Source organism: Pollachius pollachius (assembly GCF_949987615.1).
Source record: "Pollachius pollachius genome assembly, chromosome: 7".
Classification (NCBI taxonomy): domain Eukaryota; kingdom Metazoa; phylum Chordata; class Actinopteri; order Gadiformes; family Gadidae; genus Pollachius; species Pollachius pollachius.
Genome location: NC_136940.1, coordinates 21,412,402 through 21,424,987, shown reverse-complemented (window position 1 = coordinate 21,424,987; position 12,586 = coordinate 21,412,402). Strand labels below are relative to the sequence as shown.

At 40.7% G+C, this 12,586-nt stretch overlaps 3 protein-coding genes across 5 annotated transcripts; 2 read left to right on the top strand and 1 right to left on the bottom strand.

Annotated features, from left to right (window-relative positions):
- Positions 1-8: 8 nt before the first annotated feature.
- mrpl54 (mitochondrial ribosomal protein L54) lies at positions 9-1,456 on the bottom strand. The gene is made up of 3 exons (XM_079740484.1): positions 1,288-1,456; positions 695-851; positions 9-394 (listed from the first exon to the last, which is right to left on the bottom strand). The coding sequence occupies exons 1-3, from the start codon at positions 1,412-1,414 to the stop codon at positions 262-264; spliced, it is 417 nt and encodes a 138-aa protein (XP_079596610.1). The 5' UTR covers positions 1,415-1,456; the 3' UTR covers positions 9-261.
- A 685-nt stretch (positions 1,457-2,141) lies between these two features.
- Positions 2,142-5,158, top strand: fam32a (family with sequence similarity 32 member A). The gene is made up of 4 exons (XM_079739401.1): positions 2,142-2,262; positions 3,015-3,162; positions 4,177-4,230; positions 4,339-5,158. Exons 1-4 carry the CDS (start codon positions 2,186-2,188, stop codon positions 4,405-4,407), a joined length of 348 nt encoding a protein of 115 aa, XP_079595527.1. The 5' UTR covers positions 2,142-2,185; the 3' UTR covers positions 4,408-5,158.
- A 143-nt stretch (positions 5,159-5,301) lies between these two features.
- Positions 5,302-12,461, top strand: hdgfl2 (HDGF like 2). Of its 3 annotated transcripts, none has more exons than XM_079740437.1 (16): positions 5,302-5,507; positions 6,006-6,082; positions 6,477-6,618; positions 6,812-7,036; positions 7,145-7,270; positions 7,373-7,444; positions 7,548-7,725; positions 7,987-8,083; positions 8,422-8,707; positions 9,302-9,429; positions 9,538-9,605; positions 9,748-9,818; positions 9,942-10,043; positions 10,456-10,612; positions 10,726-10,849; positions 11,333-12,461. In XM_079740437.1, the coding sequence occupies exons 1-16, from the start codon at positions 5,436-5,438 to the stop codon at positions 11,430-11,432; spliced, it is 2,025 nt and encodes a 674-aa protein (XP_079596563.1). In that variant the 5' UTR covers positions 5,302-5,435; the 3' UTR covers positions 11,433-12,461. The 3 variants fall into 3 exon arrangements, with proteins under 3 accessions (XP_079596563.1, XP_079596562.1, XP_079596561.1); XM_079740436.1 differs by having other exon boundaries at positions 7,545-7,725; positions 7,990-8,083; XM_079740435.1 differs by having other exon boundaries at positions 7,545-7,725.
- Positions 12,462-12,586: the final 125 nt, after the last annotated feature.

Here is a 12,586-nt window from a genome sequence, read left to right as displayed (position 1 = left end):
AATTGGAGTATCAGTCACAGAATTTATTTTTATAAGTCAATCAAAAGTCAACTCTCGTATCTTATATCCAATACATAATTATGTTTGAGAGGGGGGTGGGGGAAAAGAGGCTTTGCAAAAAACAAAAAAAAAAGAAGAACAAAGAACAAAATAACAAAGTAATTGTATCCGAATTCTACTTGGTTGGAACAATGAGTGAAATGTGTATCTTCTGAAGTCTAGCAGAAAACAATTACAAGGTATAAGTCATAGGACAGAAACTTATAACTTCTTTCCTTTATGCAATCTGTTATGGCGCAAAATGCTTTCTTTTCTCAGACGTTTCCAATATTCCCAACTGTCTGGTTCCCGATCGTGTAAATTCGTCACCGGTCCAAGTTTTATCTGGTATAACCTATGACAGACAAAAATAATAACATATGAAGAACATCAAACAAGTCACATCACATATATACAGTACACTTAATCATTTGCAAATTAATAATAGCAATAATAATCTGCAAATTATATTGGTGTTGAGGTAATGTGTGTATCTCTCCCATTTTCCTAAATACAAAGTAAATACTGGGCCAAGCAGTGATTTGCTGTTTGGTATTGAGACATGCCTTTGGATTTGTAGTTAACATTCTTGATTTCTCATCTCATTCTTGTATAGCTAAAATGGGAAAATGGCTTAAAAGAAATGTTAAACTACCACTCTGGGTATTCCTCGGGAGACTTCAGTTTAGGGTCTTCTCCCTGCTTAAAGATGTTGACGCCAACAGCATGTGTTGTGAGCCTTTCAGTATCCTTACACACTTCAGGACCTTTCAGTTCCTCTTTCACCATGCCTTTGCCTTTCCCTTTGGCCGCTGAAAGGAGAGGTACAATACATTAACCATTATCAATGGCACATGACACTAAGATACAGTTGTAGTCTATTCTAATGGTTTCCTGTTCAGCAGACTACAAAGTAATACATCACAGTAAGATGCAGGCAAGTTATTCCAAGAATCCCAGTAGATAGTGCATGTTGGTGGTATCCCGTTATTTGAGATATATGTCTAAAGCCGAAGAAAATATAAATGTACATTTCACGAAAAGCAAGACTTGCAGGCTAATTTAATTGACCCTGGACGATTATGAATAAATCCGTCGATGTAGATAAGCGCTGTACCGTACATCATCGGTGTTCAGGTGAACATGTATGAGAAATGTGTTATCACTGCACATTATCTAATTGAAGTGCATTGTAAAAGACCTGTACATTCGTCACGGGTAAAGGCATGAATATATGTAATCTCTTACCAACTTTTTTCGCATAACCGCAAACAGGGATTCGGTGAACAACATTATTACTACAAAGCCCCGTTTTTAGGTGGGTTGGAAAACATTTAGCTAACAAAGCGGTCCTAAACAAACTGTACCCTGACATTTTTAAGCGTATTTAAAAACATAGGAGGACACCATGCATTTGTTTGACATTCATTCGTTTTTGCTTCCGGTCTACTATTCTACGTGAGCTTGAACATTGTTGTCATTATCATTACCGCCCCCTGCTGGACGGGAGGCGCACTCCGCAATCAACCATGTCACGGACGCTACGTCCATACTTTTTACAGTTTATGGTTGCATACTGACTATAACAATTGCATTTGTTTTACCTTTTATTTTCCCAAATATGTGCAAACTGACATCTTGTACCTCTGCACAGTTTACGTCACTCTCTAACGTTCACAACATAACCTCGTTCCAAGGCGTTCTCGTCCGCCTACAGAATGCTTGGAACGGTATGCTGGATATCTGCGTTATTGGCGAGATAGAGGGCGGGACTTTCAGTTAAGTGTTGCGGGGCGAAAGAGAGGGAGTTTCAATAGAGGGATATCCGTTTCATCCGATCCCTTACATGTTCGGACATTCCTTTGTAAAACTAGTCCCACAAACACCATTTTTATTCTCTCTTAGTTGTTGCCATTCTTGTAATTCTCTTAATCTTCTCGCTCAAGGGACTGTCAACCGCCGTACACAGCTAATAGGAACAGAGACCGGATGCAATGCATGATCCCGTCTCCGGCTCGTCACAACATTAACATGCCCTGTGTTGGTTGTGCTCATATCCGATAGAGGGCGACCATCGCCAATTCTGACATCTTCAAAAAAAACAAAGCAGAAGAAAAGCGGTGGCCTGGCTTTAGCTTCTCCAACAATGTCTGATGAATACGCCGCCGTTCAGAAAGGATCCCTGAAATTTAAAGGGTTGGGAGATATTTCTAAAGGGAAAAAGTAAGCACAATTTATTTTACAACCACATGTATTTCGAAAGAGAATTTGCTTAATAGTTAGCGAGTTTGTCTACCCTGTGATGTAACATCGCTAGCTCCTCGGAGGTAACGTTAATGCTAAGCTTCATCCTGTTTAATGTTAGTATACGTCGTCCGATTAATATTTATTTAGACAAACGAACAATTAAAGTATTGCTTTGGGATAATTCTAGTACAATACATGTCGGAAACAAACGTATTGTTGGTGTTATCCATGGGAGTGTGCCACGCTTGAAGTACTGCGCTCGTAAACAACTATGTCGGGTTTGTCCCCGACGCATTGGCATCAGAACTTGACTCCATACAAATATGAAGACAGTCCCTAACGAACCAGCCATGCCCTGAATTATCAAAGGGTGTTAGCCCTAAAAGTTAGCCCTCGGCTGCATAAGAAGAACAAGGCCTACCAGACATTGTCCTCCAGACCTCCATCTAGAAATTCCTGGGAGGGATCAGACAATTGTCATGTAAAATAGAGAAAGCAGCTTCTCGGACATACGTGCTGGTCAATATAGACACATGACCTATTGTATAACTTTATATTTTGTATTGATCAAAAACAGTCAGTTGTATAAAGCTAGTTTGACCAGGATATACTGTGGGACTATTCGATTCCTGGTCGATGCTTTTAATCTACCACTAGTATTCATCACGAGGGATCGAGAGAAGGAGCGTGTGCTCCACTGTCTTAATAACCATAGCTATGTTTTCCAGGAAGAAGAAGAAGGATAAAGAAAAGAAAAAACGCCTGGAGGAGCAGACTTTGACGAATCAGTATGACGAAGGGGGGGAGACCCAGAAAGGATATGTTGACAAAAGAACACCAGCTCAAATTGCCTTCGATAAAACTCAAGAGAAGAGGGTAAGTGGTCGATTCAGGATTTGCTGGGCATCTTATTAAAGCTGGACAATCCTGATGTTATTGGCAGCAACTATTATTGTTAAGAATTTGGATGAACATAAACTTAATGGTGGACATATTTAATTTACAAATAACAATCATTAAACTTCTGTCTTTTTTGTTTTAAAAGGGTCAGTAATGTAATGCAACAGAGATTCATGCATTTCACAAATGCAATGACCAACTTTAGCTTTGTAAGCTCATTTTAAACTCTATCAAAGATCTGCAGATTGTAAGAACACTAGATGAATATGTGACTCATTAAGTCCAATAAAGTGTGTGTTAAAGGCACTGTAGGCGATGTGGTAGTTTGGCTAACTTCCTGTCGGTATTTTGAAGTTAGCACTCCGCTCTCTCCTCCCGACGTCAGCACATGCAAGCTGGTCTTGCGAGACTCTTTTTTATGCCACTTTTCTTCTCCTATTTTTCTTTCGTCGTTTCTTTTCATTTGGTGGGTTTGTTATTCTAAGCCATTGCTGGGCGTCGCTTGAAAAGGTAGCTTCGCTTGTTCTGTGATTGTCCGTCAACAGTGAATTCCTACTGCCTGCCTTTGAAGAGAGGACCGCCTATTGATGGAGTTCTCTCTCCTGATTGGATGACATGGGTGCGGGATACCATAAAATGCGTTCTGTGTTTACTGCAGAATGGAGGGCCTTAGAGACTCATGATTCTGAGCAAACACTCTAATAAGTGATGGTTGTCTGAATAAAGAGCAATTTTTTTAAACAAATTATTACTTGCACTGCCTTTTAATGATCAATGATTACGAAAAATATTGGCAAGTCTGAAACCAATTGGAATTGCTCGACAAATTACTCCGTAATTCATTTTTTGAATACTTTTATTATTTTTCATGCATATAGAAAATATTGAACTATGAATGTGGTTGAGGAATATTTCAAAATACACAGGCATTAATAGTAGTTCTGAAGTGTACCTTTTAACCTATTTTTCCTAACTTATCTTTCTTTTCAGCAAATGGAAAGGATTCTAAACAAGGCATGCAAAACACATAAACATCGAGTTGAGGTAAGACTAGAATACACCTGCCTTCTTTCAATGATAACATTGTTATTTTGTAACAATGGTACAAACAAAATGGATAAACATTCATAGCGGTTTGTTTTTCTCTTTCAGGACTTTAATCGCCATCTGGACAATTTGACTGAGCATTATGATATCCCAAAAGTCAGCTGGACCAAATGAAAAGGAGCAGCGGTTGTTGACTTTTATTTTGAAATTCCAATTTGGATTTTTTTTTTTAACTCGTTTGCCTATTAACGGTATTTACTGTTGATTTATTTTCTAGTTGATATGTCTTTTCTTTGGTATAATTTGTCAAACAGAAAACACCTCTTGGTTAACCTGGTTGTGCAAATATAAATACAAGTTTAGCCGAAAAGTTTGATAAACAACGTTTTCATTCAGTTTCTGTATTAATAATTATATGTGCATAATTTTTTGTGCACGATTGTTCAATAAATGACAACACCCATGTGATGATGCATATTGTGTTGCTCCAGGCATTCTAAATTAAGCAAGTGAAATGCATTTCCTTCAAATAAATTCTTTGTCACTGATTATTTGGTTGTTAATGCACATGGAAAACAATTTATTGAACTGAGTTGTCTTCAATCTTGCTCAAAGTAATGAGCAAGATTAGTATCTGGTTATAAACAACATTTTGCTTCAGCTTAATTTGCTTAAATTGCTTACGTTTAACTAGATACTGGTATAATATATGCTATACTGGGTACATACATACTTGTATGGATTAATGCAAATAACGTAGTGCATAATTTAGTTTAACTTCATTTGACATTTCAAGTTTCCATGTATGGAGTAACGTCACAAACTCGAATGCTGATGCTGCTGCAATTTAATGTCATTAGTTGCAAGTGAGCTTATGTTGGTCAAATATTGGTATGCTTGTAACAAAACAGATGAAATTAAACACACCCGGTGACAAAACTATCAACAGTGAATTATTTTTTTGGGGGCCATTTATTTTGAAGACCAAGGTCACAGTTTACCGGAAAAGCTAAAAATCCTCACCGCTGTGTTCGCGCGGCTGCTAGTACATCTCGCGGTAACGTCCGTACAGCGTAGCGTTAGCTTGTAAGCTAACATCATCGTTTACAGGTTTCGTGTCGGCCTGAAAACATCAATCCAGAAAGACATAGAAACGCATATAAATATCCAAGCTTTTAAAGGCTGCAAAGAGGAATAAGAGGATGCCACACAATTTCCAACCCGGAGATCTGGTCTTCGCTAAAATGAAGGGGTACCCCCATTGGCCAGCCAGGGTAAGCAAGTACAGCAGCAACCCGGAGTGGTGAAGGGGTGGGCGGACGATGAAGATCTTGTGCTTGGGACGCTGGGGAAGGTTCTATGAGTATTGCTGGGAATGTCTGCCATGTATATCGCAACATGACCCTCGTCAATTAGGTGATAATATGTTGCACTTTGTTTAAGTACTATGCGTGTCATTACCCTTATTTGGAGAAGATGCACTTGGCCTTATCTAAACACAAATGTGCATTTGCAAGCTAATATTACTTTGAAAATGAAGGGTCGCTTGTGCATTCATGTGCATTCATATGCCAAATGTCACGTTTAAGGTAATATATTATCAGTATTTATCCTTGGTCCACTATACATAAAACATAGTTTGTTGTGATTGGGATGGCCCCACTGCTTAAAATATCATGAATATGAATAGTAAGTAGGATGCAGCTAAGACCGTGAAGACCAAATCCAATTAAGAATTATATCTGTGTTGTCTAATTCTTGAATTTTCACAGATTGAAGATGTGGCAGATGGTGCAGTAAAACCACCACCAAATAAAATTCCCATATTCTTCTTTGGTACACATGAAACGTGAGTACAGCGTGATCACTAACCAGTTACAATGATCAACTTTCTATTGCATACTATTTGATGGTGTTCAATAATGAAGTGTAAGAATATATTCTTATAATCATGGAAGGTACTCTAATATAACTGGTATGCGCCATTATGACTTAATGTTCAATACCTCAATTCAACCTCAATCTCCTTGTAATTATTGGATTCTAGATACATCACAATATGAACCTTTTGTTTGAAAAACAATGCCAAATAAGTAAATACAATGTATAATATCCACTTAATGAGCTGCTATAGTCTGCACTTGTCCTGCCGGTCTTATTTAACAACTCTCCCATAATTATAAGCACATGCTCTTGTGCAATCATCAATTTGTCTCATTATCTCTTCCTTCATTGTTCCATAGTGCCTTCCTTGCAGCGAAGGATCTTTTTGCATATGAAAAGTGCAAAGAGCGCTATGGGAAGCCAAATAAAAGGAAAGGATTCAATGAAGGCTTATGGGAAATCCAGAACAATCCACATGCCTCTTACAGTGCCCCACCTGCAGTAAGTCAATCAGAAATCCTACATCCTATGTAAATTAATGTATAATTGCAGTTTTTTCGGATGGCTCTGATAATTGGGGTAGTATAACCGTATTTAAATAAAACATAACAATGATTAAAGGCGCAGAGAGAATGCCAGAGTAATCAAATGCTTTCCTCTTTTTATTTAATCCAAATGATTTGTTCCTTTGCAGCCAGCTAGCTCGTCTGACAGTGAAGGCAACGATGGAGGTGGAGGTGGGGGAGGAGGAGGAGGTGGTGGTGGTGGAGGAAGTGATGATGAAGAAGATGACGATGATGATAAAGAAGCAGCGGTTCCCCAGAAAGTGGAGTCAGGGAGCGAAGTGGACTCTGACTCTGGAAGTGAAGACAGGGGGAGGCCAGCTCCTGCTGTGAAGAGAAAGCCTCCTGCTACTAAGGTTATTGTGGGATCAGTTAATTTGGGGGGGTCCTCGAATAACAAAAACCCTCAACAAAACCCTTGAAAATGTCAAATCCCACCCCATGGTGGGTGTCTCCCTCTACAGCGCCCCCCACCTCCAAAAAAGGCCCGGGGTTCTTCCAGTGACCGGGACGTGGCAGAGGAGAGTGGATCCCCCTCAGAGCCCGAGCCCTCCCCTTCAGACTCTGAATCTGGGAAGAACAGTGACCAGGTGAACGCACGCACGCACGCGCGCGCACTTACTTTATATGTACTTAAATCGTTATACTGTCTAGTTTTCTTTGAGTATTGACCCAGTATGCATGCCCTGTAGGACTTTACACCAGAAAAGAAAACGGCCGGACGGGTAGGAAAGAAAGCTGCTCCTGGTCGAGGGAAAAAGAAGGTGAGCTTTTCTCAAAGAAGGACGACAAACAATTGGTCTCATAACAGTGTTGTGTACTCAACCCCTGCCCATCTCTCCATGGTCTCCGGGTTGGCTGCAGAAGGCCTCATCTAACTCAGACTCAGACTCAGGATCTCAGTCGGAGAAGAAGGAGGCTAACAGCGAGTCGGAAGATGACAAGCCCCGGCCTGCCGTGTCTGGGTCGGAGTCCCAGTCTGGCTCCAAGTCTGACTCCGACTCCGATCCTCCCCCGCGAAAGGGACCCCAGAGCCGCAAGAAAGGTCAGGTTTCAGGATTAAAGAGGGGACCCCGGCATCTTTAATTACATCATTGGACCAGATTGTAATTAGTCCAAAGGTCAATGTGCATATCATTTGTCGATGCTCTATGTCTCGCACTCGTGTAGGTGCGAGAATGTGAAAAGCTTACCACATTAACAACATGGTCATAGATGCAAACAGAATAGAACATGAAACTTATGCAAGGAACTTCAATGTGTGATTTTGTGTTCCAACCTTTCCCGTGTTTTCCCTGGTGCTCAGCAGCAGACAAGCCCCCAGCTAAGCCCCGGGCCAGGAAGCCCAAAGCCAAACCCACGGCAGCAAAGCGAGCGGCTACGTCGTCTGACGACAGCGACAGGTGAGGGAGAGATGTGTGTCATGTGTGCCCTCCGGCTGTTTTGTGCCACTGGATCAAGTAGCCTTACTTGATCCAGTGGCACAACAGAGAGCATTTTATCCACTCTAACTCTCTGACCTATTCAGGGGGGGCCGCAATCTTTAAAGAGCTTTACAAGCCAATCGATTTTTCCGATCAATGGGACATTGTTGACCGGTTGACTGTTCCCATATTTCTGTTTTTAAATGTCCGGCCTCGGCTGAATTGAATGGGTTATTATCACTTACCGGTCCTGATGCTTCCGAGTGCCGTCCCTGTACTCATTGGTTCCGGTGCCCCTCCTCCACTCCTCTGCACAGCGACAGCGAGCCGGACCGCATCAGCGAGTGGAAGAAGCGGGACGAGGAGCGCCGGCGGGAGCTGGAGGAGCGCCGGAAGAAGGAGGAGGCGGAGGAGCTCCGCCGGATCCGCGAGCGGGAGAAGGAGGAGGACGAGCAGAGGAAGAAGGAGAAGAGCAAGAAGGCGAGCGACAGCGGCAGCAGCTCGGACGAGGGCGTGGACGACAGCCCGCTGAAGAAGTCCAAGAAGCCCCCGCCGCCCCCCATCCCCGCGCCCTCCGACTCGGACTCGCCCGGGCCGGCAGAGGTGCAGTACAGCCCCCAGGGAACATGGAACTGTGTATGATATGTACGACGAGGCCACCGCTGGCCTCTAATGAGCGATGAGGTCGGACAGAGATGTACGCCCACGTGCAAAAGAAAACAAAGAAGCCATATTCTGGGTTGCAAATTTAAGTTGTTATTGAAATTGAATTAAGTATTTCAATGGGATTTTTATTTTTTATTTTTTTTGTAATTGCTACCTTTGACATTATATATAATAGTAGCTTTGAGAGATTCTTTATACATTCTGTGTGGGGTTTTCAAGATTCATAAGATCTATATACTTTTTTGATAATTCTCTTGAATGAGAACTTTAATTATGGTATAATAGAGATATCGTATAATAATTTTCAAGGCGTACTTGGTTGGGATTCTAGTTGTTGCTCTAATTAAAGTAGGTGCCGGTTCTTTGCTCCTTTGACATTTAAATGCCAGAGATCTCTGCCCTTCTGCAACATTTAATCAACCATCGATCTGTGCTCATTCTGTGAACGGAACCACCGAGTTACAGATTTTATAGCCAACGGTATCTTTTGATGCAGAGTTGCTCTTAAACTGTTCTCTATTCACAACCCAGGTGAAAAAGTCTGCCAAGCGGTCAGAAAGCCAGAAGAAGTCCAAGGCTAAGAAGGACGGCAAAGAGAGGAAAGACAAGGAGGTAAAGGAGAAGAAACCTCAGCGGTCAGAAGAGAAGTCCAGGGCAAGGTGAGTACAACTTGTGGCAGACAAACTTTATCGTCCCTTAAACCTTATTAGGGTTACCACCGTTAAAGATGTATGCACAAAGGTCACCAGAGTTCCTTCTTCACCCAGGGCCAAGCCAGAAAAACCCAGACGCAAACCAGAGAGGCCTCCAGAGAAGAAAGTAGAGAAGAAAAAAGGTTAAGTTTGAAACCAGGGACTCGCAAAATGGCAACTGTAACTTCCAGAGGCCGCAGACTTTCTTCTCTCTGTCTTTCGATATTCATTCTTGAAATAAATAAACCGTTTATGCAATGGCTTGTTTATCATGTGCATTTACAGAGCCAACACCAGAAGAAAAGCTACAGAAACTGCACACAGATATCAAGTTTGCACTGAAAGTTGACAACCCAGTAAGCAACTCCTCTTGCCCTTTTACACAGTGTGGAAAAACGAAGTACCTAGCCATTTAGAATCAATCTATTATTTAAGTACTTATTAAGTACGTATGTTGTTTAATTTCCTGTCATTTGTAGGACATAGAGCGGTGTCTACAGGCCTTGGTAGAGCTTGAAGCGGTGCCAGTCACCAGCCAAATCCTGCATAAGAATGCTGATGTTATTGCGACACTTAAAAAGGTGGGTCATCTTTAACCTCATCTCAAAACTGTGACTCAACTATTATCCATAAGGTTTGTATCTGGATTATTAGTATGTATGTAACCACAACTTTACATTTTTTTTCATTTTTTCAATTTTGTTTAGGGGTAATTCGGTTTTAAAAGGGGTTTGCTCGTTTATTATTAAAACGATTATTTTAAATTAGTGTTCTGTAACAACCATCCACAAAACACAAATTGAGAGTATAAAACAAACAAAATTTTTAGTTTTGTAAAGTTTTCTTAAACAATAATATCCTTGAAGTACATGGATAAAGAAATGCTGCAAAGATTGATTTGAGTAATTCATGTTTTATTTTTTTAACATTAGCTTTTGGTCACTATCAAAATAATCTTCTTTATTAATATTAATCTGTTTTTTGAATGAATAGATCCGCCGTTACAAAGCAAGCAATGCAGTAATGGAAAAGGCCAGTGAGGTCTACAACAAATTAAAACTCCGGTTCGTGGTGAAGGGAGAGTTGCCAACCAAACCTAAGTCAGATGACAAGGAGTCACAGGATAATGGGAAAGGCTCACAAAACACAGGTAAGGGTTTCATTTGAAAGCATTTGTTCAGTAAACCGTCAGTTTGGTACCCTTGCGGTAAAGCAAAATCTATTTCATACATTGGGCAATACAAAACGTGTCTTTTCTTGTAGACTCCACTCCGATGAATGGGGAATCTGAACAAAAGCAGCAGCAGGAGGAGGATGTTGAGGAGGAGAAACCAAAGTCCCTCGGCCAGGAGGAGAATGACCAGCACACGGCTTCCAGCCCCAAAAGGTACCTTCCAGTTTCATATCAGAGCCAATGTTCCTAAGATGAAGGCCATATACCGATATGAACAGATAATCATACTTTTGTGTTCACGTTGTGCATTGAATTCACTTTTAGTTGAATACAATCAATCACATTTTTCTTTCTTATAATGTATATTTTAATATATGTATTGCAATGTCAGACAAACGGTCATATAGGCCAGTAGTTGTAGTTGCAAAACGACAACAGACGCTTATCTATCAGGTTTTGCATCGGCATTTCGCTACTGACAAAATTGATGTAGGTCCCTATGATGAAAATAAGTAGGATATCTCAAATGCAGGATGGCTGTTTTCAGCATAACTGTCGTATATGGGTCGCATTTTGCTGCTTTTATTTATTTATTTATCCTGGACGAAAATCAGCACAACTGGCATACACAACTTATATGTATCTAGGATATTTATCGGTCATTGAAATGTATCTGTGGTTGTTACCTTTTCTAAGGTCTAGCCCTGACAGCCCCATGGAGCAAGAGTTGAACGCACATGATGAGTTGGACCCAGTAGTACCAGCAGAGACAGAAGCGTCTGCTGTGGAGAGCTGAAGGAGGAAGGCTCCCATGGACCAAGTGCTTAAAGATTGTAGCCTTTTTTTAGTTTGACGTCACTAGGTTCCCCTTGGCCAACAGCGCATTGTAACACATGCCCCAGCATTTCCTACCCGTGGAGCTGCTCTTGACGTCTGGGGACATTTTTGTACTTAAATATGTCAACGATTAGAAGGTTCTCCTGCTCTCAAACCTAGGTTTGTTGTTCACCACAGCAAAGACAAATGCTCACTAGGGTGTTAAAATGTTGTGGCAGTGTTGCAAAATCCTCCCGTTTCTGAAACTTTTTATTTACTTTCTACAACACGCAGCCCGTCCCGGATCATTGCTCTTCCTGTTTCATGTTTGCTTGCTTTTTCTCCCGTGTGTGTGTGTGTGTGTGTGTGTGTGTGTGTGTGTGTGTGTGTGTGTGTGTGTGTGTGTGTGGTGTGTGTGAGTGACACGTCTGGGAATTGGCTAACGTTGACTTTGTCTTAGTTTGGTATATGATTGTCTGCTTCTAGACAACCATTGACATTGATGCCATTTTTATAAGGTCAACAGAGTATCACTTAAAGACTTATTGTTTAATGTGTATTTGGAACATTGAGAGTGATACATTTATATTTCTGTGAGTCTGTTATTCTCTACACTTTTTTAATGATCTGCTCTTGCTTCTTGTTAAAGCGGTCAGAAATAATTAATTGACGAGTCATAGCCACAAATTTCCAACTGTTGTCCACCTTCTTTTTTATAACCATGTTTTCAGATATTTGCGTATATATTTTTGACCTAACCAATGAATGCTGTGGAAATACACACCTGTGACTTCCCTTGGTGTCTGTAATTTGCATAATATATGGGATACCTGTGTACATAACCATAACCTTATTCGCAATTTGTGAAAAGACACTCTTATCCCATGTAGCTGCATCCTATTTTGGCATTTACCTGTGATACGCATAAAGCTGAAGTGTTTTTAGTGCTATGTAAATTGGTAAACATTTGTATCATTTAGTTGAGACTTGAATAAAACTCTCAGCATGGCATTGGTTCCGACTTTATTTTTTTAAAATAGTGTGTTTTTTAACAGTTATTATAGCTTTCCTCGAAAAACAATACGGTTTATGGAATGACTGAAGTGATGCATTTTTAGTGTACGTCCATGTACC

Coding starts and splice junctions, on each gene's coding strand:
- mrpl54 (XM_079740484.1), bottom strand. CDS start 1,414: ATGTCAGGGTACAGTTTGTTTAGGACCGCTTTGTTAGCTAAATGTTTT. Junction 852..1,287: donor CGGTTATGCGAAAAAAGTTG/GTAAGAGATTAC, acceptor CTCTCCTTTCAG/CGGCCAAAGGGAAAGGCAAA. Junction 395..694: donor CCCGAGGAATACCCAGAGTG/GTAGTTTAACAT, acceptor TGTCTGTCATAG/GTTATACCAGATAAAACTTG.
- fam32a (XM_079739401.1), top strand. CDS start 2,186: ATGTCTGATGAATACGCCGCCGTTCAGAAAGGATCCCTGAAATTTAAA. Junction 2,263..3,014: donor GATATTTCTAAAGGGAAAAA/GTAAGCACAATT, acceptor TATGTTTTCCAG/GAAGAAGAAGAAGGATAAAG. Junction 4,231..4,338: donor CACATAAACATCGAGTTGAG/GTAAGACTAGAA, acceptor TTTCTCTTTCAG/GACTTTAATCGCCATCTGGA.
- hdgfl2 (XM_079740435.1), top strand. CDS start 5,436: ATGCCACACAATTTCCAACCCGGAGATCTGGTCTTCGCTAAAATGAAG. Junction 9,606..9,747: donor GAAAGTAGAGAAGAAAAAAG/GTTAAGTTTGAA, acceptor GTGCATTTACAG/AGCCAACACCAGAAGAAAAG. Junction 10,613..10,725: donor GAAAGGCTCACAAAACACAG/GTAAGGGTTTCA, acceptor CTTTTCTTGTAG/ACTCCACTCCGATGAATGGG.